At 46.1% G+C, this 27,654-nt stretch overlaps 1 protein-coding gene across 7 annotated transcripts in view; it reads right to left on the bottom strand.

The window, feature by feature from the left end:
• Positions 1–1,211: 1,211 nt before the first annotated feature.
• FN1 (fibronectin 1) overlaps positions 1,212–27,654 on the bottom strand; it is a 52,928-nt gene continuing 26,485 nt past the window's right edge. The window contains exons 21-47 of one of the 7 annotated variants that reach the window (XM_064660364.1): positions 26,100–26,194; positions 25,586–25,754; positions 25,251–25,337; positions 24,357–24,548; positions 21,785–22,057; positions 20,566–20,748; positions 19,203–19,292; positions 18,369–18,638; positions 17,857–17,973; positions 17,359–17,523; positions 16,533–16,688; positions 15,700–15,813; positions 13,733–14,002; positions 11,749–11,936; positions 10,580–10,667; positions 10,237–10,413; positions 9,934–10,023; positions 9,544–9,723; positions 8,917–9,006; positions 7,947–8,046; positions 7,580–7,811; positions 6,887–7,025; positions 5,402–5,566; positions 4,046–4,171; positions 3,360–3,466; positions 2,691–2,801; positions 1,455–2,310 (exon numbers count right to left, since the gene is read on the bottom strand). In XM_064660364.1, coding sequence (XP_064516434.1) covers positions 2,236–2,310; positions 2,691–2,801; positions 3,360–3,466; positions 4,046–4,171; positions 5,402–5,566; positions 6,887–7,025; positions 7,580–7,811; positions 7,947–8,046; positions 8,917–9,006; positions 9,544–9,723; positions 9,934–10,023; positions 10,237–10,413; positions 10,580–10,667; positions 11,749–11,936; positions 13,733–14,002; positions 15,700–15,813; positions 16,533–16,688; positions 17,359–17,523; positions 17,857–17,973; positions 18,369–18,638; positions 19,203–19,292; positions 20,566–20,748; positions 21,785–22,057; positions 24,357–24,548; positions 25,251–25,337; positions 25,586–25,754; positions 26,100–26,194 — 4,049 coding nt within the window. In that variant the 3' untranslated portion in view covers positions 1,455–2,235. Of the gene's footprint in view, positions 1,414–1,454; positions 2,311–2,690; positions 2,802–3,359; positions 3,467–4,045; positions 4,172–5,401; positions 5,567–6,886; positions 7,026–7,579; positions 8,047–8,916; positions 9,007–9,543; positions 9,724–9,933; positions 10,024–10,236; positions 10,414–10,579; positions 10,668–11,748; positions 11,937–13,732; positions 14,003–15,699; positions 15,814–16,532; positions 16,689–17,358; positions 17,524–17,856; positions 17,974–18,368; positions 18,639–19,202; positions 19,293–20,565; positions 20,749–21,784; positions 22,058–24,356; positions 24,549–25,250; positions 25,338–25,585; positions 25,755–26,099; positions 26,195–27,654 lie in introns of those variants that run through there. The other 6 variants (XM_064660362.1, XM_064660363.1, XM_064660361.1 and 3 more) reach the window with 6 other exon arrangements.

Raw genomic sequence — 27,654 nt, forward strand, 5'->3', positions numbered from 1 at the left:
CCCTCTGTGCTGCACTCTGCTAGTGCTTTTCAAATGGGATGAAAACAGATGTAGCTGTGACAAAATACCCAGCACTGCACTGCTGAATGTTAAAAATAAATTATCAGCAATGTAAAAATATCCAGAAATTATCAACAGTATAAACCTTTGTGTGCTCTAAGGCACGGACAAGCCTCTACAGAGAGCTTGGGAAAATGGGCTGTTTAAACCATTTTATCTTGAAATGGTTCCTGTGGGGAGGGGGAGGTGTTTGCTGCTGTTACAAGAGTTGTGACATTGGAGTGCAGAGGTGAGGTGGACTCCTTTTCTGCTGGGTAATTCTTGTGTGTCCATGAAGTGAATGAATTACTTAGTGACAAAGTGACTATAGAGGGATCTTTGCAATTGGTCTCTGGTCCAAAATATGTAGCCCTCACTTGGGAAAACCAAATAGCAATCTAGTTTAATGGGAAAGTATTCTTCTGTGCATCTCTGTCTAGGCAGTTTTAGATCTCCTGTATTTTAGGGGCTCATTTGGCTCTGGAACACTGGTGGGACAGAGCTGATTGCCGCTGCAATCATCACACTCTGTAAATGTTTGGCTTGTTCTATGAATAGCAATCCCTGAAGGCAACTGCCTTGTGTGTTTCGCATGTCAAGGAGCCAAATTGTCTTTTCATGCGATGCTTTATTCAGTGCAGAGAATCCCATTGCCTTGAGCAGTACAGTGCGTGTGCAGCCAGGCGGGAACGGGGCCGAGGAATCGCGGCAGGACCTTTCCTGACCCTGCTCTGCGTTTGCAAAGGCTGGACAGGCATGGGCAGCATTGGCAGCACAAGCAAAAGGGACTCAGTGCTGACTTGGTTTGTTCTAAAGACTGGCTTTGTTTTAAAAAGGGTTTTGAGGGGAATTTTTCCTTCGCCTCCCTCCCCGTCCCATGACGTAGAAGCACAGGAGATGTGAAAGGGGCCCGTAAGGCACAGGCAGGGACGAAGGTGGTGCCTGTCCCCTGCTGGGCTCTGAATCCTTGAACACATCCAACATCACAGGTTTGGACGGTCTCGCTCCTTTTGGCAACTCAACCACTGAAAGCTTATTTAATTTTGGGTATGTAGGTGTCTGGCTGGATTAGGACCATTGCTACACCTTACTTCACGTGCAAAGCAGGGACTGTTTTCCTTTCCCTCCCTTCCCGCTGTTGCCCCAAAGCAAGCCTGTACCTACTCACTGTCTTTGCACTCTACAGGAGCAGGGGGTGCAGCTGCAAGCCTTTAATTAACAAGCTGCTCTACCAATATTCTCTTGAGGTTTACTTCATGCTTCCTTGGGGTGTTTGGTCCATCTTGTGTCAAGGCACTCTTACTCCAGCTCTGAATAATCCCGCTCAGAATAATCTCGCTCTGCATAATCCCGCTCTGCATAATCATCTTCATCCTAAATTCCATGGTAGCAAAGAGAATCACTTAAACTATATGTCTGGTTTGTAAATCTTTTTATTAAAAGAGTTGTTTTTTTCTTTTCCACAGTAGTAAAGCTTTGGCACTTACAGTATAAAAATAATCACTGATCATAATTACACCAAATTCCTCTTTGTCAACCGCATACTAAGTGTCCTCAATACATTTTATTCCCATATAAAAACACTTGAAGGTCAGGGGAACAAAACTGATAAATAACGGTATGAGATATAAAGATACAGCTAGAAAAATACTAGGATCATTGAGAAAGGATTAGGACTGTGCATATTTTAAATATCACAGTGATTGGATTTGCTGTTCCTATCTTATTGCTGGCTGCACGCTTATGTGAAAGCAGAAGTGTTTGGTGGACTTTCCTATCCCTAAACCTCAGTAATGTTGTACTCAAATGTTCTTTGCATAGCACGGGAACCTTGAATTTCTACACCCTCCCTCACCCTCAATATTTTGATCTCCCACCAAATTTGTGATTTAGAACCTTCCCCCCCCACCTCGCTTTATTTTTTCCCTTTAAATTTGAAAATATTGACTGGTATTCAACACCCTGGGCAGAACCAAGACAATCGCTATCAATCATGAGAAAAGTCTGAAACACTCCAAGAGTGGCGCTTGGAGAAGCTGTGAGTTGAGCTTAAGCTGGGAAAATGGCTCCAGAGCAGAGGGCCATTCTCAGAAGATGCAGATTTGCTAGCATCCCTCCAGTTTGGATGGTGACCGTGGCACATGGGTATTTATGCTTTGGTTTGTCTGTTGCCATTGCCGCCAGTGTCGCTCGCTGTTACTTTCCCCGTGGCTGCTGTGTGTCTGCCTGTACATCTAAGGGCATGAAACACTCAATGGGGCAGTTCACGTTCTGTCGGGAGGGAAGGAAATCGGTTAGTGCTCCATCCTGGGAGGACGGACACGGCCCTGCTGTGCTTTGGGCTGGGAATTGTTGCTGTTCGGTTTTCCCAGCACAAAGCGCGCAGTTGGCTCACGGCAGCAAGGGAAGGCTTGGGAATCTCTCCATGCACTACCACCTCGGAGCATGCAACCGGATCCTGCACTGACTGTGTGTGGAGGGTGGGCTCATGCAGATGTGCTGTGCAGTGCTGGCTGGCTCAGTGCCCTCATGCACCCCTGCCCGAGCAGAAGCTGCAGCTCCTCTCACCCTTAGCTCTGCACGGACCCCCCAGAGCTGTGCCAGAGACCAGGCTCACAGTAAGACAGGGCAGAGAAGGAAGGGGTACTCACGGTGTTCGTGGCCTGGTGGTATCTCTGTGTAAACTGTGTGTAGCTGTGGCCAGCAGAGCCCTCGGGGGCCACCTCCACGCTGGGTCTGCGGCAGTTGTCACAGCGCCAGCCCTGCAAGGACACAACATACCGGTCACACCCCACTGGTGGGAGGGCAAAGGAGCTGCCAGGACTCAGAGAATGGGTTGGCTTGGAAGGGACCCTGAAGATCATCTCATTCCACCCCCCTGCCATGGGCAGAGACACCTTCTACCTAGACCAGGTTGCTCCAAGCCCTATCCAACCTGGCCTGGGACACTTCCAGGGATGGGGCAGCCACAGCTTCTCTGGGCAGCCTGTGCCAGGGCCTCACCACACTTTCAGGGAAGAATTCATTCCTAGTATCTAATCTAGATCTACCCTCCTTCAGCTTAAAAGCCATTAATTCATCCACATTCATACACATGCCTACAGAGCCACCAACACTAGCCATGGGAGCATAACATGCTCCCATGTTATACCACCCAGCCCCTGATAGTAAATATTTAAGTTCTTCTACTAATCATTTTTCTTACATGGGCCTGTTTTGGCCCTTTTCATGACCTAAAACCCAGCAGTCTCAGAACTGCACCCCAGCACAACCCCTCTCTCCATTCCCTATGTTCAGCTCACCACATCCCTGCTCCTTACCTGCTGCCCTCCGTAACAAGTGCAGGAGCAGATGGCCCCAAAGTACTCCTTCTGCCACTGCTCTCCAACCTGGTACATCTTCCCATCGTCGTAGCATGTGGTCTCATCTGTGGAGGAACAGGCAGAGCTCACTCTGGGGCCTGTGCTTGGCTTTAAGCATTCTCAGAGCAGCTTGGTGACGAGAGGGGAGCCCATGGCCAGTACACTCTCCGTGTCTGATCAGAGGCTCATGGACTGGCAAGGGAACATCAGTCATTTTTATAGCTCCACTTTTAACGAGAACGTGAGGCTATTGGCCTGACAAGAGCAATGCACTTTAAATCACAGCATGAAGTCCAGAGGAGCTTCAAGCCACAGGCCCTGCAGAAGAGTCCACCTGGGGTGATCCACACCACTCAGTGCAGTGACGTGTCCCTGGTGTGCAGCTCCAGGGCCAGAAACAGGCAGGGCTGAGTGTGCTGTGACCTGAGCTCACAAGAGGGTTTTCTTCTTTTCAGGCTCAGGAATATGAGATTTATGTCTTCAGCCCTTGTGAGAACAGATTGAAGGTGTCACCAGTCCAGCCTGAATCAGACACACTGATATTCTGCATGCCCCCAAGGCAGGACAAAAAGTTAATGGGGACAGCCCTAAGATGCTGAAATTTCCTGAATGGGAGCTCAAATGAACATCACAAAGAGACTTACGAGGTTCACACTTGAATTCTCCTTTTCCATTCCCCAGGCAGGTGCAGCTCATCATCTGGCCGTTCTCCCCTTGCCGGTCCCACTTCTCCCCAATCTTGTAGTTCACTCCATTGTCGTGGCACCACTCTGGGGGAGGCAGAGCAACAAGAAGCAGGAGTTATCCCACATGCTGCAGTGGCACAGCAGGAGGGAAACAGGTTGGCATTGTCTCAGGAGCCAACAAAAGGGCAAGAGAAGGAATCTTTTCACCTCATGTAAGTCCCAAGGAGGAAACGAGTTCAGATGCTGCAGTTTTTAACTGCTGAGGACTGTTTCAGCTTTGGGAAATGGCTAGAGGCTCTTGGGAAAAGAGTAGGTAGGATGTGACAAAGAGTGGGGAGAGGGAGAGGAGGGTTGGTTAACAGGGAAGGAAGAGAAATGAAAGGGAATTTAACAGACATGGGGCAGGAAGAAAGAGAAAAATATTTTAAATACTCTTTTTTTTGAGCAAACACCCAGTATAAACTGTATCACAGAGGCTGCAAGACACAATGGGTAAGCCATGTGTATCATATAATGACATATAAATATTAATCCTGTAAAATAAGAGTCTTTCCTTCAGTCACTCCTCTGAGCCTATGCAAATTGCAGAAATATCCTCTTTGCTGAGCTTATCCCACAATTTAAAAGCCTAATTTCAATTAGTTGGGTATGTGTTGTGTTAAACTGCTTAATCACGGACTTTTGTTCCACTCCCTTACATCAAGTTTGATGCTTTTCCATGTAAGCCACAGTCTGCAAAGAATAAAACTTAGTGCCCTGGGCAGAAGCGTTAGAAAATTAGAAAACTGGTTTTGCAAGATGCTTTGCAAAGGCTGTCTGCACTGCAAACCAGACTGGCTGTAACACCCACTGTAACCCCAGTGGAGAAATCCACACCACTTCTCTCCAGCCCACTGTAACAATGTGTACAATCAGGAGATGAAGATCCAAAACCAACTTGATATTCAAAGCTGTTGTTTCAAACGGTTACTCAGACACTGTCACTTGGGTGTCTTGCCAATCTCACTTTTACATATTACCTTGCCTGGCAAGGGTAGGGAAAATAAAATAAACATTTAACTAGGGTGAAAATTAATTTATCAGTACAATATTAATCATTGCTGGTGCAGTGAATGGCAATACTAGATAAGCTGCACAGCTCAGAGGCAACCAAAGTTTTCCATCACTTCCCATGATGCAAAACATTGCTTTGGTTTAAATACTTCAGATCCTGCATTCCTTTGCCTCATGTTTGGATCAGGCTGGTTCTGTCAAACATGCCACTAGTGCTCAGGGAGACTGGAGATGGGGGGAGGTTAAAAGCAAGCTACTCACTAGAAGAATCACATCTGAAATGGCCACTGCCAAAGCCTAAACACTGGCACCAGAGCTTAAAGCCAGTTTCAGATAAGCGCTCCCATTCCTCGCCAATGGAATAGAAGGAGCCAGTGTAAGTATCGAAGCAGGTGTCATCAGCTGGCTGGTTTAGTCCGTCAGTCACTGCAACAACAAAAAAAAAAGAAGAAACACTCATCACACTCAGCAATAGGAACTACTGAAACACAGAACGATTTTCACTGAATAGACACTTTTTTTCTTCTTATAATCCCCTGACAGTAATGGAGCTGCCTCATGGGCATGTACTTGATGGTTCTGTCAGCAGTCCAGACTCCCTGGGATTCATTTTCCATTTGCATGTGTCACAGCAGCTGAATGATTAAAAAAACTGGCATGAAGGCTGTTTTCTCATTTGCCAAATCTCAAGCAAGTGTGAGTTTCTGCATTTGCTGCTGGAGAGCAATGACTTGACTCTGCCTGTTTTTAAGAGAAATGTGCTGTCAGATGCTGGGGATAACAGGGGTTGGTAGGTGCACGTGCACTTTTTTGGGGCGCTTCAGGTTCCAGCTCTTGGCAGGGGCACGGGAGAAGGAGAGCAGACCATGTTGTTGGACAGTGATTTTTCACCTTAGGTGTGTGCCCTGCCTGGCAGGTGGGTGTTTTACAACCACCAGTTCAGCATGTGATGATTGAGAGTTAATGGTTTTGGTTCAGTCTAGGACAGACTGGGGTGCTGAAAGCAGAAAAATAGCTTTATTTCCAAGGGAGGTGGAGGCAGTAGGAACTGCATGGAGAGACTGAATGGATGGAGAAAATAAACCCTTATCTCTTCATTTCCTCTCCTCCTCTTCTTTTTCACCTCAAAATACACACAGGAGGAGAAGAGGGCTGTTGACCAGCCCCAGGTCCCACAGGGTGTGTGTGGGCTCTGGGCTCTCCAGCTGTGGGAAGTGCTGTCTCAGACCACAAGTACTTGTGGTTGGTCACATGGCTTCTAAATGCTGCCTGTTGGTGCTTAATCAGCATCTCTGTGGGCAGCCTGCCCTGCTGCCAGACCTGCCTTTGAGATGGTCTACAGGGCTGCTGGATAACAGCAGCAGTGGGAAGTGACTTGACAGGGCAGTTAAGCAGCCAGGCAGGAATCTGCGACTCCAGCGTGATCCCAGACTTCCTTCAAGAGGAGCAAATACCAGCTCTCTTAGTCTCTCTCAGGCACTGAACCTTGAGGAGCTTGTGGAGCATCAAAGCACACTGTGGTTAGACAGCAGATCAGAATAGCTCTAGTCCCACAGTCAGTTATCCCAAACCAGTGGACCTCACAAATCACTTGTCCCAGTGTCCTGCTACAAAAACTCTCCTTACCAGAAGAGGTTTCCTTTCTGAACTACTCTCAAGCCTGGGCACCAGGTAGGTTGCCTTGAGTAAAGGAAATGAGGCAGGGACAGCACAGGTTCACCCAGACTCTGTAAGGTTTTTCCTCACCAGTATTGCCAACTGTGACCACCTCCTCCAGCACCTTCTGTCTCCGGTGATCCTTCAGGGCTTCCACTATGATGTTGTAGGTGGCCCCTCTTGTAAGACCCGTGAGTGTGGCACTGGAGGAAGTGCCAGGAACCCTGAACTGCAACAAGAGACAATGCCAGGTCACTGGAAAGGGAGGAGTGAACACCCTTTAGGTGCTACCTCTCTCACAGGAAAGAGAGGCTTAGACTGACCTCTATGACCATCTTGGAGCCAGACCATTCCCCTCAGATGTTCTGAGAACTTCAAACAATACCAAATTAAACTTGCTTACTCTGGACTATAGATCATGAGGGGTATGTTATTACTGCCATTTCAGGGAAACAGAAACCAAGGGAGACATAGGAGGAGTCTTTGGCTTGGAGAAGCAGCACCTCAGTCTTTGAAACTCCCACTTATTTCCCTGACTGCCCCCTTCCATGGTGAAATGTTAGTCCTGACAGCATTTCAAGGCTTTCTGGTTTAGCTGTTTTATCCTGTAGCCTTCTCCATGAAGGAGAGGAGGGAGGCATTTATCCTTTCTGGTCTCAGCTGTGTGTTAAAACTGACTCTTCAAGCTGATTCTGACTGGCACTCCCTTAGCACAGCAAAGGGAATGCTCTCCCAAGGGAATGTGCTGCCACAGGTGAGGCTCTGCTGGGACAGCCCAGTTACCTGCAGTGTATCCTCGTCCTGGCTGATGGGCTGACAGGAGATGATGTACTCGGAGCTCTCCAGCAGTGGCCTCCAGGAGATGGTTGTCTGAGAAAGAGCTTCTTGGCCCGTGGTGTCGTTGCGCCGGGGCCCGCGGGAGTGAGGGTAGGAAGGCTCCACGATGATGGGCACCTGGTAGCCCGGGATCTCGATGGCCTCGTCCACGTTGGGCAGCGGCCGCCTCGAGCCCGGCCTGAGGGGAGTGGCTGTGGTGGGCACAGGCCGCCTGTAGCCATGCTCCTCAAAGAAGACCTGCTGGCCCTGGTGTCCTACTGTCTGTGGGTGTCCAGAGGTGCCTGGAAGTTGGATACCATTTCCATTGTCATACCTGTTGTTTGTGATGTAGGGGGTCCCCTCGTCAATGGAAGGCACATCCAGGATGTCAGGCTGGTTGGGGTGTGGTCTGGTAATCAATGTGGGGAGGTCATCTGGCCAAAGAAAAGTTGGAGTCATAAAGCAAAGCGTGCAAATCAACAACAGCAAATTAAACAGCTGCAGTGGGTGCTGTACACCACTCCAAGCAGCAAATATTAGCAATCATCCCAGCATGCAACACACTTTTTATGACCTCATTGTGACTGTAAAGTTAATTTCTCTCTATACAGTTATATACCATATAAATATATGTACATCTTTCATACATAGGCATAAGAAGTGTGTCGGTATGAAGTTTTTATACAGCTGAGCAACAGTTTTGAACACTGGAACCCAAAGAAGCCACCACCACTTTTTGAGAAGAATTTCAAAAAAGAAAATAATTGAGAAGAAATTATTACACATGATTACAAATGATAGTCACAGGTTATCAGTTTAAGAGGAATCACTGGTATGGAGGAAGAAATTAGCTCCTTGGTCACATTTGGATACCTAGCTGGTATTTTGCTTGCTACAGGTATCTCAGTCTCATACTGTGAAAGTTGCAGAGTAAGGAAATGCAATGGGCAACAAATGAATGGTTTCTGCATTTGATGCCATCATGTGTTAGGCCGTAATGTGAGTGTCAACTCTAACTTAATTATCAAGTAGGTACCCAGGCAAGAATCCAGCACCAAGCATATTGTTCTGTTCTTAGCGTTCAAGCACAGCTAAACACAATGTAATTTCAGAATTGTACCTCCTGCATCCTAGAAAGAAAAACCTTCTTACAAAGCCTATTTGACTCAATAGAAAGAGACATGGTGTGAGTGGTGTGAACAGGATATTTTAAAAACCATTATCATTTCAATCCTGACATTGTATTCTGCAACTGGAAAACATCATCTCCTGTTGGCACACACCAATCCAGAGCTTTGTTTTACCTGTCCTTTTTCTGCCAACCAGTGGTTCACTCTTCTGAGTGTTCTTCACTGCAATGATGTAGATGATGTATTCAGTACCTGGTTCCAAACCTAGGGAGGGAGGAAGGACATAAAACCATCTTAAAATGAAGAGTTGCTTTTCTTTTATGATTATGTGTGAGATCTGAGGCAGAATGAGGTGGGTAATGGCTACAGCATGGGTGTGTGCATTTTGGATCTGAGGTTTTCAGGGAGGACAAGAGAGTTCAGCCTCCTGTTTCTCAGAGCAAGTCTGAAATCTGACCATGTCAGCTGGGATCACAGACCCAAACATAATGAGCCCAGCAGGTGTGACTGGCAGGGTGCCACAGTCAGGACCTTTTTTCCTTGAAAGGACAACAACTGTGGTGACAGTAGAAACGAACATCTGGATTGTTCAGTTGTGGTGGCTGAACGATCAGTGAAGACTAATGTGTTGTAGGACAGGTGTGGTCATAAAACCACTGACTGGCATTGGAAACCACAATAAGGGAAACCACAATAAGTCTCTTTCTATTATCTGACCACCAACACATTTTATAATTCTGCCTTCCCTTTCTCTTCAAATTTAGGTGTTTCAGATGGAGAGCTCCCAGACAAAACATTTACCAGTAATAGTGGCCTCGGTGGTGCCGGGCCGAGGGCGAGGCAGAACCTCCTTGACAGGTGAGCCAGGTTTCTCATATCTGATGATGTAGCCAGTGATCTTGGCTCGGGGAGCCTGCCAGGTAAGCAGGATGGAGTTGCTCGTGGTTGTAAGGAAGCGCAGGTTAGAAGGAGCATCGATAGCTGGGGGAAAGCAAAAGGAAACAAGTCAAATGCAGTAAAGACCAGCAGATTCTTTACTATCTGCTCAACACCCTTCTCAAACTCAGGAGTAAAACCTATTGCTCTAAGTCACAGTAAACATTGAATGTGATCAGATACAGGCAACTCCTAATTGACCATATGTGGTTACTATGTGTCAACATGAGCAGAAAAGTCAGACAAGATCATTACCAGTGGAGGCATCAAGTACTACTGGAGAGCTGCGTGCATTCTCGTTCAGGGTGTAAAGGTAGATCTTGTAGTCAGTGCCAGGCTGCAAGCCTAAAATGAGATTGAAACATAAATGTTAGCTAATCCATCCAAAAGGGCCATCAGAATGTCTTTCAACAATCTCTTCTTGGAGACTGGTCTTTATAACTCATATTTTTTCCTTCCTTTTGTTCCTGCAGTATTTCTCCTCAAGGAAATTCAATTAGAATCCAAGAATCTGATATGCCCCGGGTAGGGCCTGCACCTGCAGAAGCCCCCACTTACCAGTGATAGTGTAACTCCTGACTTCAGGGCTGATGGTCCTTTGAACAGGGTTCTGGCCACTGGCTGGGACAGCTTCAACCAGGAAGCCAGTGATGGTCTCAGTCTTGGTTCTCCAGGTGATGGTGATGGTTGTCTCGGTGGCATCTGTCACACGGGGCCTGCGAGGGGGACTAACATCTGCACCAGGAGGAAAAGATGTCCTGTCAGTACAGTGGGGACTGTGAATCCTATCAGCCAAGTGCTTGTGGAGCTTTGTACAGAGCCCGCTTCCGACACAGAGCAGGATCCCGGCCTCTGCATCCACACAGGACTAACTGGTCACTGGGGGAGGGTCACTACTTACTCTCCAGAGTGGTGACCACCCCCTGGGCTGGCCGGCTGGTCAGGGAGTCCTTCAGGGCATACACACTCACTTCATACTTGGTTGCTACCTGGAATGAACAAGGTTACACAGTGTTAGGAGAAGGAACTAGCACAAGGGAAATGCTCCTGCCCTCCTTCAGGGTTTGGTGGAGCCACATTTCTCAGTCACTGAAGTATGAAACCTTAAAATAACTCAAATCAGGGATGGATTGACGGGATAATTCTAATTATTTCCAGCTGTAATAAAAGAGTAGACATGGACCCTGATAAACAGTGCTGTTGGTAATACTAGTAGTGCACACGAACACACTCAGGAGCAGAAGAAATCCTGGAAAAAGCTTATTCATCATCCCTCATCTTGGAATCTGTGCTTCAAAGCTGATTCTTCAGGAAAAAAACCCTAATTTCCCTCCTATTTTTCCCAGGGTTAATGGATGCCATTTACAATGATAAGGTGGCTCTTGCTGTGAATAAAAGAATGGTAGAAGTTATAGTGTGGGGTTTTTTGTCCTTGACTCCATCAGACCATGAGCCCACTTAGATTAGAACGTTTTTTAAGGCTCATTTTTGAAAATGATTCATAAAACTCCTTAAAAACAGATCAGTAGCTTTTTAAGATTGCAGGAACCATAAAAGCAGTGATTTTCAACCTTTTCCAGTTCAGGAACTCCTGAAATGTTTCCAGTGGAGAAGATGGCTATATAGCAAATTTAAGCCTACTCACAAAAGACCTGCATTTTTAACTTACATTTTGCAGATGTCTTAAAAATAGGAAAGAGACTGCCAGAGCTCCCATATCACAGCTTGAAAACCCCTGCCTTAGATCACTTTACTTGACCTCTTTTGTGAGAGATGAGTAAAAGCATTTTACTGGGTTACTCTTGATTGTGAACCTGGTAATTTGCATTTGATTAAGGCATCCAGTCTCTCTGTGCTGGGAGATGAGGAAGAATGCAGATCCAGCAGGCCAATTACCTGCCTTTTACAGAACTACAGTGAGGAGTAGTTGCAGTCTGACCAGCCACCAGCTTCAGTCAGACCCTTAGGAGTTGTAATGTTCTGCTCCAACTGAAGTTCCCGACCCAGGAATTGGAAATTGCTTCAAGTTCTCCTAACACCTCCTCCTCCCAACACAAAGAAAAGAGTTACCATCAATCCAGACACGACTGCGGATGTGCTGTCTGGAGAAAGGTTGATTTCTTTCATAGGCCCAGTCTTTTCCTTGGGGTTCACTCTGACTCTGTAGCCAGTGAGGCGAACGTTGGGTGCGCTCCAGGTGGCCGTGAGACTGGTGGGAGTTACCTGAGTGAACCTCAGGTTTGTGGGAGGTGGAATTGCTGCAAAAATCCAAATTGGCACATGGTTAGTTTAAAAAGGACAGTCTTGGCTAAAACAGCCTTCTCTCCCGAACCTGAGACAGGTTTAGGCCAGGAAAGTGGTGTGCCTTCCGCAAGCACAGGCATAAAGCACCACGGAAGGGGACATGGTGTTCAGGAGGAGACTCAAATCTACACAACACTTTCCAGCAGAAATAAGGAGATATTGATGCTTCAGGCCCTGAAGTTAAGAGAGCACTGACATTTGCTGTGATATAACCTATAGGCTTTGGGAGGTGTTTAAATCTACAGCAGGCTCGTCTGTTTTAATTATTCCACCAGTCTCTGCTTCTCAGCCCACAGCTCATTGTTTAGTCCTGCTTCACTTGCCCCTATCTGTTCATGATGATTTACAGAAGTAAGTAGGAAGAAGGCTCAGGAATTGCAGAGAGGATATAAAAATACTGCAAACGTAGAGGGGAAGCATTTAACAGCCACTTACACAAGTGTAAATTACTACACAGAGAGCAAGGCAATGGAAAAGCAGAGCTGTGGTGGCCATAAGGCTCATCACACAAGAGCCTGTTCATGAGCTAACATATCTGATATCCTCATAAACAAATGTTTGCATAAAAAAGGAGCATCCATTGAAGTGTTTTCTTGCCTTACTGTTGGTAATCCATGGGTTGTAAACAGAGGAAAGACATCCCTTACCACAGTGCCCAGTAGAGTACATTGCTGTGAAGTTTTCCAGTTTTATAAAATGAAAATACAGAACAATTCTCCCTTCTTGCTTTGCTCAGAACTCAATCTAAAGCCCGTGAGAGTCAATGGAAAATCTTGAATGACTTCAAATATGCTTTTGAACAGCCCACAAAAGGTAAACCACAGAGGGTGGATTTGAAGAAGTCCTAGATTTGCATTTCTAGCAGGTAGTCAGCCAGCTGTTTCATCAATACAGCTCTTTGCTGCAGTTTAGCATAGCAATCTGTACACTGGGAAACACTGTCTTCATTCCACCTCTGGAATTATAGCACCAACTTTTCATCCACAAATGAACAGCAGACCTTTATTACACAGGTGTTACCTGTGTAACAAAGTCACATCTGGTAATGCTGGAAGCTTGGCAATGGATTCCATATTGCTGGAAGCAATTTTATTGGAAGCAATTAGCTTCCTTTTCCTTTTTCACAAAGGAATTTTCAACACATTCTACATGGGGTGGGATCAGCCTGGCACAGAAGGGACTCTCCTGAATGGAGCATGTCCTCTCCTTGTGGAGGTGATGTGAGCACAGGGTGTGGGCATGCACGTGGGCCATGGTCCTTAGGGCAGTGCCAGTGAAGGAGCTGGAGGCTCTGTGAGACCCGAGGGTTAGGGAATCTTCTAGCTCTTCCTGCTGATCTTTGGTCCCATCCAAGATCTCTGGGGGAGGAAAGCTGCCCTCATCTCTCTGTTGTTGGCAACTACCTCTGATTCCAGGTGCCCCACATCCCAAAGGTAAGACAAGAGCGTTGTGAGAGGGCGGGTCACGACAGATTAGGCTCCATGACAAGGAACAGGACACTACTGGACACACACCCCTCCTTTCTCCAGAGTCTACTCCTCCAATCCTACTATCTTTCCTTCCTTCTCAGTGTGTCTGCAGGCTGACCCTGCTCTCAACCAGCTCCCTGGCACCAGCTGAGCCATGTCTCAAGAGCAATCGCATCCCCTCGGCTGCCCCGGGGGTTCCCAGGTGCACATGGAAGCACACATTACCCAACAGGGCAGAAGCCCCTGCTGCCATGGCCTGCTGGGGGTAGTGGAAGGTGTACCTGTGGACTGGGTCCCAGTGAGGGGCAGGCTCTCCATGTCATCGTAAATGGCAACGATACTGATAGTGTACTCAGAACCTGGCCTGAGGCCATGCAGCTCAGCAGTGTCTTCTTCGCCCCCTGGGGCCGGCAATAGCTCATGGATTCCATCCTCAGGGCTTGAGTAGGTCACCCTGTACCTGGTGACTTGCCCCTGTGGGCTTTCCCAAGCAATTTTGATGGAATCAACATCCACGTCAGTGAATGTTAGTCCTTTAGGGCGGTCAATGTCTGTTAGGCAAATTAACGGTAAGAGGTTATGTGATAAAAAGCAGGTTGTGTGTGAGCAAAATAAAAAGCATTTCCATTACATGCAAAGCAGTTTTCAGTTTTGCGTGGCAAGGGGGTACTTGATTCTCCTCTGTGCTGCACCTTGCACACATGCTCACACCCACGAGGCTGAGTTTGGGGGCACCAGACAGCAGGAAGGCAATCTTGGCCTTGTTGAAATCAAAAGGACTTGTATTGCCACCTTCAAAGCAGCCAGGACACCAATCCTTACCTATTTTTGAGTCCCTTTGGCACCAAAACACCTTTTATACAAGTCTAACAGCATTAAGCTACCTTAAAGTGGACAAGAGTATAAAAAAGAAATGGGAATGTTCAGGCCCATTTCTCCCATGTAACTGGCTGTTAGTGCTAAAGGCAGCCAGAGAACCCACCTGACTAAGTTTGGGTTCACGCTGCACTGGCCTTTCACTATTGTAAGCTGCTGTGCAAAGTGCCAGCCCAAGGAGAATCAGCCCCACTGTTTTTCTTTCATAAATTAATACCCAATTAACACACTAATCAAGAAAGCAAAATTACTCAGTATATTATATTTTAAAATCAGTTGGGAACAAACTTTTCAGTTTTGTATTGAGTGCACAGGGAATGAATGTCCACAGGTGCAGCTGGGTGCTAGGCACACTTCCCAATTAGACCAATTAATCAGATTTTCCCAGCAAGGTGGGAATTCAGTGCTAGACAGTAGGGTAAGTGAGCCTTGTTCACAGAAGTCTGGAGTGGCTACCACAGAAATATACCCACTTGTTACAAAAAATGGGAGGATCTGATATATTATTTTTATATTGGATCAAAATTATGCTTTTCTATACGGTTTCAACTTCCTTATTTGCCATGTTGTATTAGTCTTCAATTTTCTACATTTTCTAGTTGGCAAAGGTGATTTTTGTCGAGAAATTTGTTAGTTTGAAATTGATGTGGACTCTCTTCCCATCTCTGCAAGGCTATGGAGAAGCTCCTGTTGTCTTCAGGACAACTCTGTAACGTTTGGGGCTGAGTTATGGTTTTGACTACAAGCCTGAGAAAGGGACTAACATACAGGCAAATCCCTAGCCCAAAGGTGTCCCTAAAAAGGCACTTCACATCAGAGATATCCCTGAGTCACATATTTCCTCTTGTGTCCTCTTTGGGACCAGAGCAGTTTCATCCAGACAGACACAATAATTCCAGGACTGACCTGCCCTTTCCTCTGCAGTGCTTCATCCCAAGTTCTTGGTACAACTCATGTGGTTTCCCTTACTTCTTCACACAGGGCAAGTGCTGCCAAGCCCAGTCCAGTCCCTGAAGAGCAATCACCTTTGCCACCTAGCTCCTCAAAGGAGATCTTTGCACATTTTACCCACTGATTGGCTGATGGCAAACGAAACCCCAAAAGACTTCATGGCTTTAGTGAAAGAAAATCAGAAGCGCAGCATTTTGAGGGGGCAGGAAATTGCATTTTGCCAGTGCTTGAGGCAGAGGGACTGTGTTTGTGCCAGCATCTGCAACTTAAGTGCACAGTACTTCTCACAGGGCAGACCACCTTGAATTCTCCTGGAGAGCAGGCCCCTGCCTTTTGCTTTCCCTGGGACTGTGGTGCTGCATGGGAGGTTCAGACATTGACAGATAACACTTGTTTTGCTCCCATGAAGTGAAATACGTACTGGTGACAGCTGTCTCAACCAAGGGCAGGCTCTCCCCATTCTGGTTCTGAGCGTAGACACTGACCATGTACTCCACTGTGGGCTGCAGACCTTCAATAGTGACCTGAGTTTGATCTGGCAGGAAAAAACAGCATTAGTCAGAAAGAATAGCAAAGAACTGCCCTCTAAGTAGCCTTGAATGATGAGCCTGTAAAAGCCATACCATGAATAAATGTCATTAAAACAAGACAGGATTGACAAACCAAATTTGCCTTCAGCTTGCACCATGCTGCTCTGAAGGGCACAGCAAGGCACCTGCTCAAAGGCCCCACAGCTGAAAGGGCAGGTTAGCACACGAGGTACAATACAGCTTTCATGATTTTCCGGGATAAGACTGGCCATCACCCCAGCTGCATCACAAGCATCCCTGAGTGCTAACCTCTGCTGATCCCCCAAAATGCACTGTGTTCCCAAGAGCTGACCTGGCAGGTTCCACAGTAACGAGCTCAAGCCTGTAGTGTGTGTGACTGAGTCCATGCTACGACCAAGGGTCACGTTATGTGACCTTCAGAAGGATTTCAGAGGAAGCTTTGCTGGATGCTAGAAAATCCAATGGCATTTCTTTGAAATGCAGGTGCCTTTCAGAGACACCGAGATTGCCAAGAATAATCCCTTGCAGCCCAGTGGTGTCAAAGAAATATAAAGCTTTTGGGGCAAAAAGTCTGCCCTAGCTTCTTCTGAATGAGACCCAACTGAAGGCAGCAGGATGGCAAAAAAGCTACAAGCAGGAGAAAGATTTTAGTGTTCACCTCTTACATTCTTACAGATCTGGTGAAGGTGACACACACTCTTACCTGCAGGGACGTTTTTAGTTTTTGTGGGCCCATGTCCTTTCTTGGGGACAGCTGTCACTCGATACCCTGTGACTGGGGATGTTGAAGGCTGCCACCTGATGCTGATGCTGTTGTCCTGGACGTCGGTGACTTGCAGCTGGGATGGTGTGTCTATTTCTAGGCAATAAAAATATTTTTTCTGAGTATGTTGGTAAAGGAAACCCTCCCCTCACTGTTGTTTCCTGGCTGAATTTTACTCTGCTCTTTCTTTTCTAGGCTGCACTTCTTAGAAAACACAGGTTGCTACTTATTTGTCCCTCATGCTAGCCCAGACCAAAAAAGCCTTAACCATGATATGCAGGTGACTGACCTCGAATCAATATTAGTTGAGGATTTTTGCTGTTTTAAAGGCTACTAAATGCCTTTATCTGCAGCTACAGCAGGAGTAAGATTAGGTTATATCTGAATGAGGAGTGAGGTGACAGTCTTGGAGTTAGAAAGTCAGGTCTCATCAGGATGACAGTGCACCAGAAGCACCAGTGTTAGGCCAGCAGTGACTCCATGATATGAAAGCCCAACAGGATTCCCACTCTGCAGTGAGCAGTCAAACATTGCTTGTATCCCCATTTGGACTCCACAGGATCTCCCTCCTCCAAGCCCACGATCCCCTTCCGTGTCATGTCATTATCATGCTGGGCCACCAAGAGCTGCAGCTCCACTGCAACTGATGGGCTCAGTGGCTTCTAAAAGAAACCAGGGATCAGCAACACATTTGGGGGGACAAGCCAACACAAAGCTGTAGGGTTTGGGGGTTTTTTGTGTCTTGTTTGGTTCAATGAGGTCTCACCTGTTTTGTAGGTGACAGTGACTGGCTTGCTGCTGGCAGGGCTGTCTCCACGGCCAGTTACAGCATACATAGTGATGGTATATTCCACACCAGGTTTGACACCATTGATGGTGGCAGTAGACATGGTGCCAGGCACTGTAAACTCCTGCACAGGGCTGCTTCCACCTGGGGAAAAACAAATGTAATCATTACAGAAAGCAGGACAATCCTGCATGCATCAAGTTGAAGGCAGGACTCTATTGATTTCAATGGTTGTTGGGTCAAATTCCTTTTCAGAGATCCCAAGGAAAAGAATGAAGTATGCATGCAGAACCACCTCTCAAATCACGAGAGTGCTCCAGATGCTCTTTTTGGTAGACAAAAAATTGTTTGCTCTTATTCAAAAAAGACACCTCTGTGTCTGCTACAGCCAAAGTTGCCTTTGCTATTTGCTGTGGCTTTCTAAGGCCTCAGAACAGAGTTCCTGGTCTGTGCCTGGCTGTAGCTGCCTGCCCTCACCTGTTTCACCATACGTGATCCGGTAGTATCTCACTGTCACTGCAGGAGCATCCCAGGAAAGCACAAGGCTGGTCGGGCCAGCAGGGGCGACTTGCAAGTCCCTTGGAACATCAGACACTAGAAAAACAGGAGAATTGAAAGGAGAATTTAAACACAGTTTACATCAGCTACATATTCTACTCTACCCTACCGTGCTCCTCTGCTACTCACCTGTGTGCCTTTTTAGCCCTGTGCACACACACCGACAAGTGATGTACCTGGTTAAAAACCATCTGGCATTGGACCAGATGTAATGAAAATAGTTCTGCTAACTATTGGTCTGACTTGGTCTGAAAGTAGCATGGATCCTCCCACCTTTTTATAAACCAGGCCCTACCTCAGCATCACATGTGCTTCCTCGTGAGCTGAGTTTTACCAGCTGGTAGGAAAGATCTGGTTTAACAGCGACTCCTTCACTAGAGGACACTCAAACCCCTCACTGTAACTTTTAGGCAGCGTTCTCTCAAGCTCACCTGTGGTTTGCTGGCCGACCAGGGGCATGCCCTCCTCCCTGCCGTTGATGGCGATGACGCTGACCACGTACTCGGTGCCTGGCAGCAGGTTGGTGAGGGTGATGGAGTTCCGTGAGGGGGGCACACGGTCCTCCTTGGGCCTGCCACCGCCCTGCTCCGGCTGGTACCGGATCTTGTAGCCTGTGGTAGCGGCACGTGGAGCCATCCAGTGCACAGTGAAGGAGTTGGCAGTTATATCCGAGAAGTCAAGGCCAGTGGGGGAATCGAGACCTGCGTGTCGCAAAGAGACAAGAGACTGAGCTCCACGAGCTACTCGTCGTAATCACCACTGCCACGTTTCCTTAAGCTCTGTACCATGACACTGCCAGGTAAGAAACCAAATGCTATTCAGCTGTGGAACTAAATAAATACGTGTTCAGGATCCAAGTGAGATAAATAAGTGCTGGAATGCGACAGCAGGAAAAGCGTGTGTGGCACACACAGACAACACTGTGAAAAACAATGCACATGACCAGCAAAGTCTGCTACACAGTTATGGAACAAGACAGACTCAGTGACAGATACAACACGCTCTGCCTGGGCTTGTTCTCAGGGTACATTCACACCAGGGTCTACAATTTAAAAAACAATGGCAGTTATGGCTCTCAGATAGAAAACACAGAATTCCCTAGTGTTCCCCAAGATGTGCATTTGCACTGCTTTTGATGATTATCGTTTGATGATAATCTAGCTGATGACCCATCAACAAAGTGGCAACACACAAAAGAGAGCTAAGTCCAAATAATGAATTCTTAAAGGATGACATTAAGGATGTTCTGGGATGCATCCAAGTACCTGTTTTCTGGATTCCATAGAGAGGTGCACTCTCATGTTGCTCAGAAACACTGTAGACTCTCACCAGATACTCAGTACCAGGGAGCAGGTCTGTGGAGTTTAAGAACAGGGATTTAGACATATTTCTTTGCTAATAACTACAAGTTGTTCAACCCACACAATTTTAACTGTATTTCTTAAGAGAGGTAATCAGGTTTTGCTTGATGGAAGATCTGAGCCTCCAGGCCAGTCAAAAATTTAAGCCAGTTATTTTTTTTGGTATTACGGTTGCCTGCAATGCTTTAGCCTGAGGGAGCATGGAATTCTGTATCATTGCTTCATCAGTTTGTGGAGACTGACTAGAAGCAACTTGTTTTCTACAAGATCCCATCTAGTTATCTTGTACTTTAGTTATGCACCAGGCCAAAGCTTCAGCTGATATAAACTGGAATAGGGCCAAGGATTTTCAACACAGCTACTGGAACTCAGATGAGCTCCAGATTTGGTCTCTTATTCTGAAAGTGGGTATTGTCTCTTGCTCAACCAACCTGATTCCAGGGCAAAGAAAAAAAAAAAAAAAGCCCAACTTTAAATACAACCAAAAATTAATGTCAGCTTTTTGAAAATGCCCGTGTTTTGTCGTCATGTCCTGTAAGGTTCCAAGCAATATGTATTTTCTGGTCTGAGCATACAAAGCCAAAAGGAGCAATGACCTTTTGCACATTCTGATCATCTCCCTGAACCTCTGCATGTCCTTGGCAAACCAGGTGAATAATATGTATTTACTCTTAATACCTAACCAGGCTGCAAATCAATGCAATTGCCCAATAGCCTGATTCATCACTGTCCTTGGATTGATAGGAAAAAGCTTTCCTGTGGTTTGGCTTTAACCTGAGTAAAGCAAGAGGCCAAAGCCCATTTAGTGTGAGTTTGTATGAGGCTACTTGAGACATCAGCTTAGACCAGCTGAGAATTTGGCCAGCTACACTTAGAGTAAGCAACTTTTCTTTTGCCTCCTCTTGTGTCATGTGGCCCTTCACTCTCTACAACTCCTTGAAAGGAGGGGAGAGCAAGGTGGGGGTTGGTCTCTTCTCCCAGGTAACAATACACAAGAAGAAAAGGCCTCAAGTCACACCAGGGGAGGTCAAAGTTAGATATTACGAAAAATTTCTTCACAGAAAGGTTGGTCAGGTGTGGAGTCACCACCCCTGAAAGTGTTCAGGGGTGTGTGGATGTGGCACTTGGGGACACAGCTTGGTGGTGAGCATGGTGATGTTGGGTTCATGACTTGACTCAATGAGGTCTTTCCCAGCCCTAAAAATTCTATGCTTTTATGAAAAGAGGCCTCTTATATTTGTTTGACTTACGTAGGTAACCCACTTACTTGTTAAGATCACCATGTTGTCTGAGGGTGAAACTGTCACCTCTGCAACGTCGTCCTCCTTCTTGGCGGGTGAGTAGCGCACCAGGAAACTGCTCAGCACGATGGAAGTCGGGGGAGTCCAAGTCACCCTCATGGTATCAGGCCCCACGTTAGTGAAGCGGAGATCAGTGGGAGGAGGCACAGCTACACAGCAAAGAACAGATCAAGCTCAGTCCTCTGATTCATAACAGTTGATCAAGATGCATGTTCAGGGAATCACCACAGAAAGTATCTCATGCACAACAGACTACTGACTACTGCACCAGACTCATGCAGACAGACTTCTAGACTACACTTGGTTCCACTATGGTTAAGAGAAAAATGTGTCTGTACTACTGTCAGGCCACTTTAACCTCTTGGCAATTCCTGATACCTTAAATATACCCCATGGGGCTAATTTGAAAACAAGGTAGCAAGTTTCAGTAATGTGCTTCTAGCAGCTGGATTTCATATCACAGATGTGGTGCCAAGAGAGGTTTAAAGTTGCCATACAGCAGCTTACAGATGGAAAAGTAATCTCATCTAGAATCCATACATGCACACACAGGAGAGGAGAGGGTATATCACTAATTTCCTATGACTCTACTTCTACTTGTGTTGAAGGATTTACAGCCTCAGGAATTTCAAACACATCAGGATTTCATGCAAGAACCAGTTTCCAGCTTGCCCTCTGCTCATGCACTATAGAGACCCTCGACAGTGTGGCACGGCTGTCACTGGCATGTCCTCAGGGAGTGGTGTCCATCTGCACCCCTTGGGGCATTGTGGAAAGAGTGAGGCCACTACAGAAATGGACTGCTGGAAGCCCAGACAGCTGGAGGGTGAGTCTGCTGATCTGCTCTGCCCTTTGGCACTCTTATTTTGGGGAATCACAGTTTTAAAGGCTGGTGAACACACACAGGCTCCATTCCAACTGGATCTTGGAAATCTGAAGAGCAGAAGGTGAATGAGCCTGGCAAGTCTGCAGCCATTCATGGTATTGAAATGCCTCAAATTCAGAAACTGAGCAGCACACACCCATCCCCAGCTGCCATTGGGAGAAAGCAGCGAGCTGCGTCTGTCTGGCATCCCCACAGTGAGTGGCTCAACTCCTCTTGTGACAAAGCCCCATCATCCCAACAGCCAGTGCCAGCAGGGAACACCGCCCACGTCCCAAAACATGGAAGTTTTCAAGATTCACCCGTTTGCTGTGTCAGAGTGGTGGGGGCGCTCTCTCCGCCATTAATGAGTGTGATTACACTGATGTCGTAATCAATGCCCGGCTCCAGGCCTGTCACTGTGTAGTATCCTACTGAGGAGTCCACAAAATCTTCAAAAATAGGGACACTCTCTCCTGCTGCAACTACTGTGATGCGGTACCCGATAATGGTGGAGGCATTTAACGGGGTCCACCTCAGGCCGATGCTCGAGTCAGTTATGTCAACAAAGCTTAGGTCAGTGAGTTGGGGCACCTCTAATGAGTTAAAGAGCAAATGGGAAAGGCAGAGACACACAGAGGCAAAGAAAGACAAGGGAGAAAAAAGCAGTGTTCATCACTATTAACATTGACAGACCTTTAGAAGCAATTGAGGTGATATGCAGAATTTCTCTTGGGGGGAAAGGAGGGTTTCTGGTGGGCTTTTAGGTTTTGGTGGTTTTGCTTTTTCCTTTTTTTCATTTTGTCTTTTAATATTTACCCTTCAATGCAGTCTCCAGCTGCTTCCCTGGGCAAACCCTCAGATAATGTGCTTCCACTTTATAGAGATAACAATTTTCCAAAAGCCCTACAAGAGGCACTTAACTTGCAACAAATCTACTTTGAGCAACGATGAGCCATAAAGACCCAGCATTTTCTGATGAAAACAGAAACAGAAAAAATATAGCCCCCCTCCCTTTTTTTTTTTTTACAGGTAGACTACAAGAGATCAAAGTCTATTAATATATAAATAAAACAACAACTCTGAAATAATAGTTGATTGACCCTCTAGAATTCTTGTCTTTTTCAAATGGTGAGTCTAACTTTTATCACTGGGGTCATAAAAATATCAACTTATTTGAAGGGGCTAAATCAGACTAGACCCTCAGCTAGGGAGAGCCATCAAAGTTTCAGGGTAGATCATCCACTGTCTGAACCACTTACACTGGACTTGGAAAAAAAGCCTCAAACCCCTGTAATGGCTTGAGGATCTGGCCCAGAATTCCTCAAGTTCTACTTACCACTACCTGCTGCAATATCTGTGCTAAAAACAGATGATAGTGAACAGTGAGTAATAAAATACTTTCTTGGAAAGATGGGAAAATGGTTAAAAATGACCTTTAGACGATAAGAATCCTGTCAGTGACAACATCCCCATATTCAGAGGTTATGCCCAGCACATGCTGTGGCCAAGTACCTGATATTGTTGGCTAAAGTGTTGAAAATCTCAGATCTGAGCCATTCAATAAGGATGCTCTTTAATTACCTTCCAGATACTGCCTAAATTTCTGTAGGGAAAACAAGCACAGCTGTGACTGTTTCCTCTATTGATATTACTATTATTAAAAGTGCTCATTTCCTGCATGTTAGGACCAACAGAACTGGGCAGGGAATTGGGCAGATGCATCTTTAATTGACAATGGCCAAACCCTCAGTTGCTCAAGTCAGTACATTGGTATTGATTTAAGCCACAGGATTTGGCTGTGTAACCTTAGCAAGGTGATCCTGTGGGAACTAATGGATGCTTTTCCTCAGGATCAGACACCAGTAGGTGAGTCAAAGATGCAGGACTTGGTATCCATTCTGTTGGATCATTTCAAGTTAGTTTGAAAAGGAATTCTGAGACAGAAATATTGTTTTAATTGTATTGGTTATGTTCTATTTTAATGTCCTGCAAGGAAAATACTTATTTTACAGAATCAATGCAAAAAAATGCCAGTTTTCTGTAAGATCATGGTTTATCCACATGGAATGCATGTACCATATCACCTTTAAAGAGTGCTAAAAGCCAGAGACATACATTCTTAGCTTTCCCCCACCAGAAGATGGTGAAGGGCTAAAACTATTACTGCTTTAATTATGATGTATCACAGTATTAGTTCCCCCCTGGGGAGCACACAGCACTTCAGTGAAGCGTGGAAATTTTAAAGCAGTGTTATAAGAGCAAGCAAACACAGTAGCTGGCATCATTTCAGGGTTGAGCACAAACAAAAACACACAAAGCCCCTCACACAGGAAAATGACATGAAACCATTTGGGGAGATGCATTTTGCTACTATGGCTACAAAGGTGGTTTCTGCAGTCATCCCAGCATACCATGTGAGGTGGCACACACCACTCTGTGTCCCAGAAGTGCTACAGTGATGGACCTTTCAATCCTGGCTTTCCTCTCCATTGTGCTCAAGTGATTTTCTGTCACAATTGCTGCCAGAATTTCTCCTGTGCTTGCTTCCCACTCTGATCACCTACTTCCTGTTCTCACCAGCTGTGCTCCAGATGCTGGGGCACTTCAGAGCTAAGTCAAGTCTTTGCTGCTCTCCAGCTCAGTGTAAGGATACACCAGATCCACCTCTTTGCCACCACCCTGTGACAGACAACTAAAGGCTGTCCACGTAGAGAAGTAGAGGGGTGTAAGAACTGCTCTGTCACATGTTGGTACTTGGCTATTCTGCTTCTGGAGACTAAATGTAAAGCCTAAGCCCTCTGTCATCAGACTAGTAGGAGTTGTGCATGCAGAGCTCTTGCGCTCAGCCACTGGACTTTGAGTAGCTAAACCTGCTGCTCATCCTTTCCTTACCTGGAGTGATGGTTTCAGAGATGGGGACACTCTCCTGGTCGTCCTTGACTGAGTAGACACTGACATTGTACTCCACACCGGGGTTCAGGTTTTCAAAGGTGCAGGTGGTCTGATCTGCACCCACGACCTCCTCCAAGGTAGAGCCCTGCTGCCCATTGGTGGGAGTAGTGGTCACACGGTACCCACTGATGCCTGAAATACAGAGAGGCCAGTGTGCAGTGACCTCCTGCTGAGCTCATTTACATCAGGCCTCAGCACAACAACTGAGGCAAACACGTGATATTTTACAAATGATTTTGCCACCCTGAGCCCAGCAGGCAAGAGGTTGCTTTGTCAGGCACCCCAAAATGAGCTTCCCAGGAGGCAGTCATGCCACTCTCATAGCATTTCAACTCCTCAGCAAACTGAAAGTCTTATGACTCATCAAGAAAAGGTTCAGCTACAGACAGAGAGGGGTTTTAAAAAGCTTTCAATCCTCCATTTGTGGAAGTCAATTGTACAGCTCCCATCAGCTACTGTGGGAGAAGAGTTTACCTGACCACTGTCAGAACTTCTATACTTACTCTCAATAACACAAACTCATCTGTCACTTCCAAAATCTTTGTGGTACATTTCACTTTCCTTCCCTTGGGCTATTTTTAAACCCCTGGGGATATTTGAAGAAATCCTTCAAATCCTTAAAACAACTGAAATATCTGAACACATTCAAACTCCAAAATAATAAGTTACTGTCAGTGCAAAATGCTAATATCTAGAAGTATGTACATTTTTCCTTAAATTCCTCAACAACATGTTTTCCATTGAAGTCTCCTTACTGAACAGCAAGGCACCAGAGAAGAAGTGTTACCATTCTGCTACAACAGATTTGAGCATAGTGTGAGTTCACACAGTTACCTGGAGATGTGCTTCTATCCCAAGAGACAATCAGGATCCCGGTATCAGGACTGGACTTCAGGCGCAGTCTGGTTGGTGGAGCCAGTGCTGCAAGTGTTCAGACAGACAGGTCAGTGGCACACTGGGAATCATGTCGGCTGCCTCAGCACCCCTTCTCCCCACATTGCACCCTCACCCTTTGGAATTAGCTACAAATATTCTCCTGAAGTTGCGGCCCTGCACTGCATGAGACAGTGCTACCTCAACAGGAGGAAATGACTCCCATAAGACAGCCCGGGGAGCGCAGGGGAAGCAAGTGGAAGAGGGAGTAACGGTGGAAAAGCAAGTGTTCATACGTGTGGTCACTCTGCGGACGATGGGGGTCTCCCTCTCCTGGCCGTCCATCAGCACCGTGAGGCTGTAGGTGTATTCCACCCCGGGGGTCAGCCCGGAGATGACGATGCTGCCGGAGTCCGAGATCACCTCCCGCGGAGCCTCCCCGCCCTGGCTTGGGCGCACCCCCAGCTGCAGGGAAGCAACGTTTGCTTTTCAGTCTCAAATGCTCCTATCCCAGCTAACCATCAGCATCCTGACTTATCATCCCACATGAGCATCGTGGGCCCTAAAGCCACATACCAGCTGTTAATCCTGTAACGTGTGTTTCAGATGAACTTCACCTGAAGCCCCATGATTGCATTGACCTCTGTCACCTCTGTCACCTAAACCCACACCCTGTAAGCAGCAGGTCTTTTGCACCCCTTTCCCTTGTGCTCCAATCTTCACTGCAGTCCATAGGAAACTGCTTCAATCCGCCCTCCCCGCCACAATGAAGCAAGAGGAAAAAGAAACACAGGCCTTAGTTTCTCCTACCTTGAAACCAATCCTTGGGGCAGGTGTCCAGGTGATGACTATGGAAGTCTCAGTCACTTCTGTGTTAAAAGGAGGAACAGAGCCAGCAGGCTGATCTGTGAAGGGAATTGGCAGAGTTGAAGTCTACCTGCTATGATGGCTCAAAACAGTCAGAAAACCTGACTTACAGCAGCCCAAAGAGCTGGGGTATGTAATGATTGCTGAACTACAACACTTCTGAAAATCCAGGGATTTGAGAAGGATCTGACAGGTTATTTTTGTCTGCTGCTGGGCTTGATAGCCATGGTATGCAAGTGGTCTGATCATAGGGACTCTGCTTTTGTTCCAGAGGAAAACGAAAATACTGAACTGGTTCTCATGATCCTCTATGCATCCAACCCCAAGAATTTGGGGATTATTGGTTTTTTTGGCACAATACATAAAGTGTTCCTAAAAAAATAGCTTTTTTTCCCTTCACCTCCCATTTGCCTTCCAATCAGCAGAACCCTACACCCTTGTCTGTCATCCAGCTGTCCCAGTAAGGACCAACCCTCACCAACATCTTCAACTCTTTTGAAGTCAGCAGAAAGGGAGCTCAAAGTCAGGCTGAGGCATCTGTGGTCTCATTGATATCTGTCAGGAGCATCACATGGAATCCAAAGCCTTTGTGTATCCCAGAATCAGCCTAAATAACACCACTGAGTTTAGTCTGAAATGACCTTGTTCTTAGTGAAAGGACTTGGTTGATTAATCTACAGTCTTGAACTGGACTGATTTCATTCAGACAAGCCAGAATTTGAAGGCAATATTAACTTAAGATACCAAATCATATCCTAATAGAGAAATATCTCTAGATAAGACTGACTGTCAGCAAAAAGTACCTTGCCAATGTCAACAGTGTTATTCTGATTCAAAGTTTGAACCCTTATTTTTAGTTTCACATTGTTCTAAAAGAAACCACATTCTCTTTTGAAAAGAGGATGTGGTTCTGGGCTTGGATGGCTTTGAATTTTGTTAGTTTATACGATGGCATCATCATTATTTAAACATTGAATCTATTTGTTCTTTCTAGAAGTATGTGTGGGTTCTTATAGGACTCCCTTTCCTCCCTGAATTTACTCAATATTTCTTCCAAGCCAGCAGCACATGTACAGATGACTGAAATGTAAAAAAAATAAAAATAAAAAAATAAAAGGACAGAATGCCATGTTTGTGTCAGTTTGAGTAACTGCAGTTGAGCTGCCTTAGATGGTATGGCTGGGCTTGAGAAATGTCTGCTTTCAGCTTTATACAAATGACAGACTAATTATCCCTTGCCCATTTTAAGGGAGTTGTATGCTTTCCTTAACTCATCATGCCAAAAATCAAACAGTTAGAAAGATCAAGTAAAATTCAATTTCTTTGACATTCAGCTAAATAAAAACTGAGGTACCAGTAGTTAGTTTTCCCTTTTTTTTTTAATATAATCAGGAAAGCCGAAATATATTTTACTAAAAGCTTTTTGATGCAAATAACTCTTTTTCCTGCCAACTAGTTCAGAAAGAAGAATAAGGACTATTTCCCAAGCTGTTGTGCT

The sequence above is a fragment of the Pseudopipra pipra genome, chromosome 7, assembly GCF_036250125.1.
Source record: "Pseudopipra pipra isolate bDixPip1 chromosome 7, bDixPip1.hap1, whole genome shotgun sequence".
NCBI lineage: Eukaryota > Metazoa > Chordata > Aves > Passeriformes > Pipridae > Pseudopipra > Pseudopipra pipra.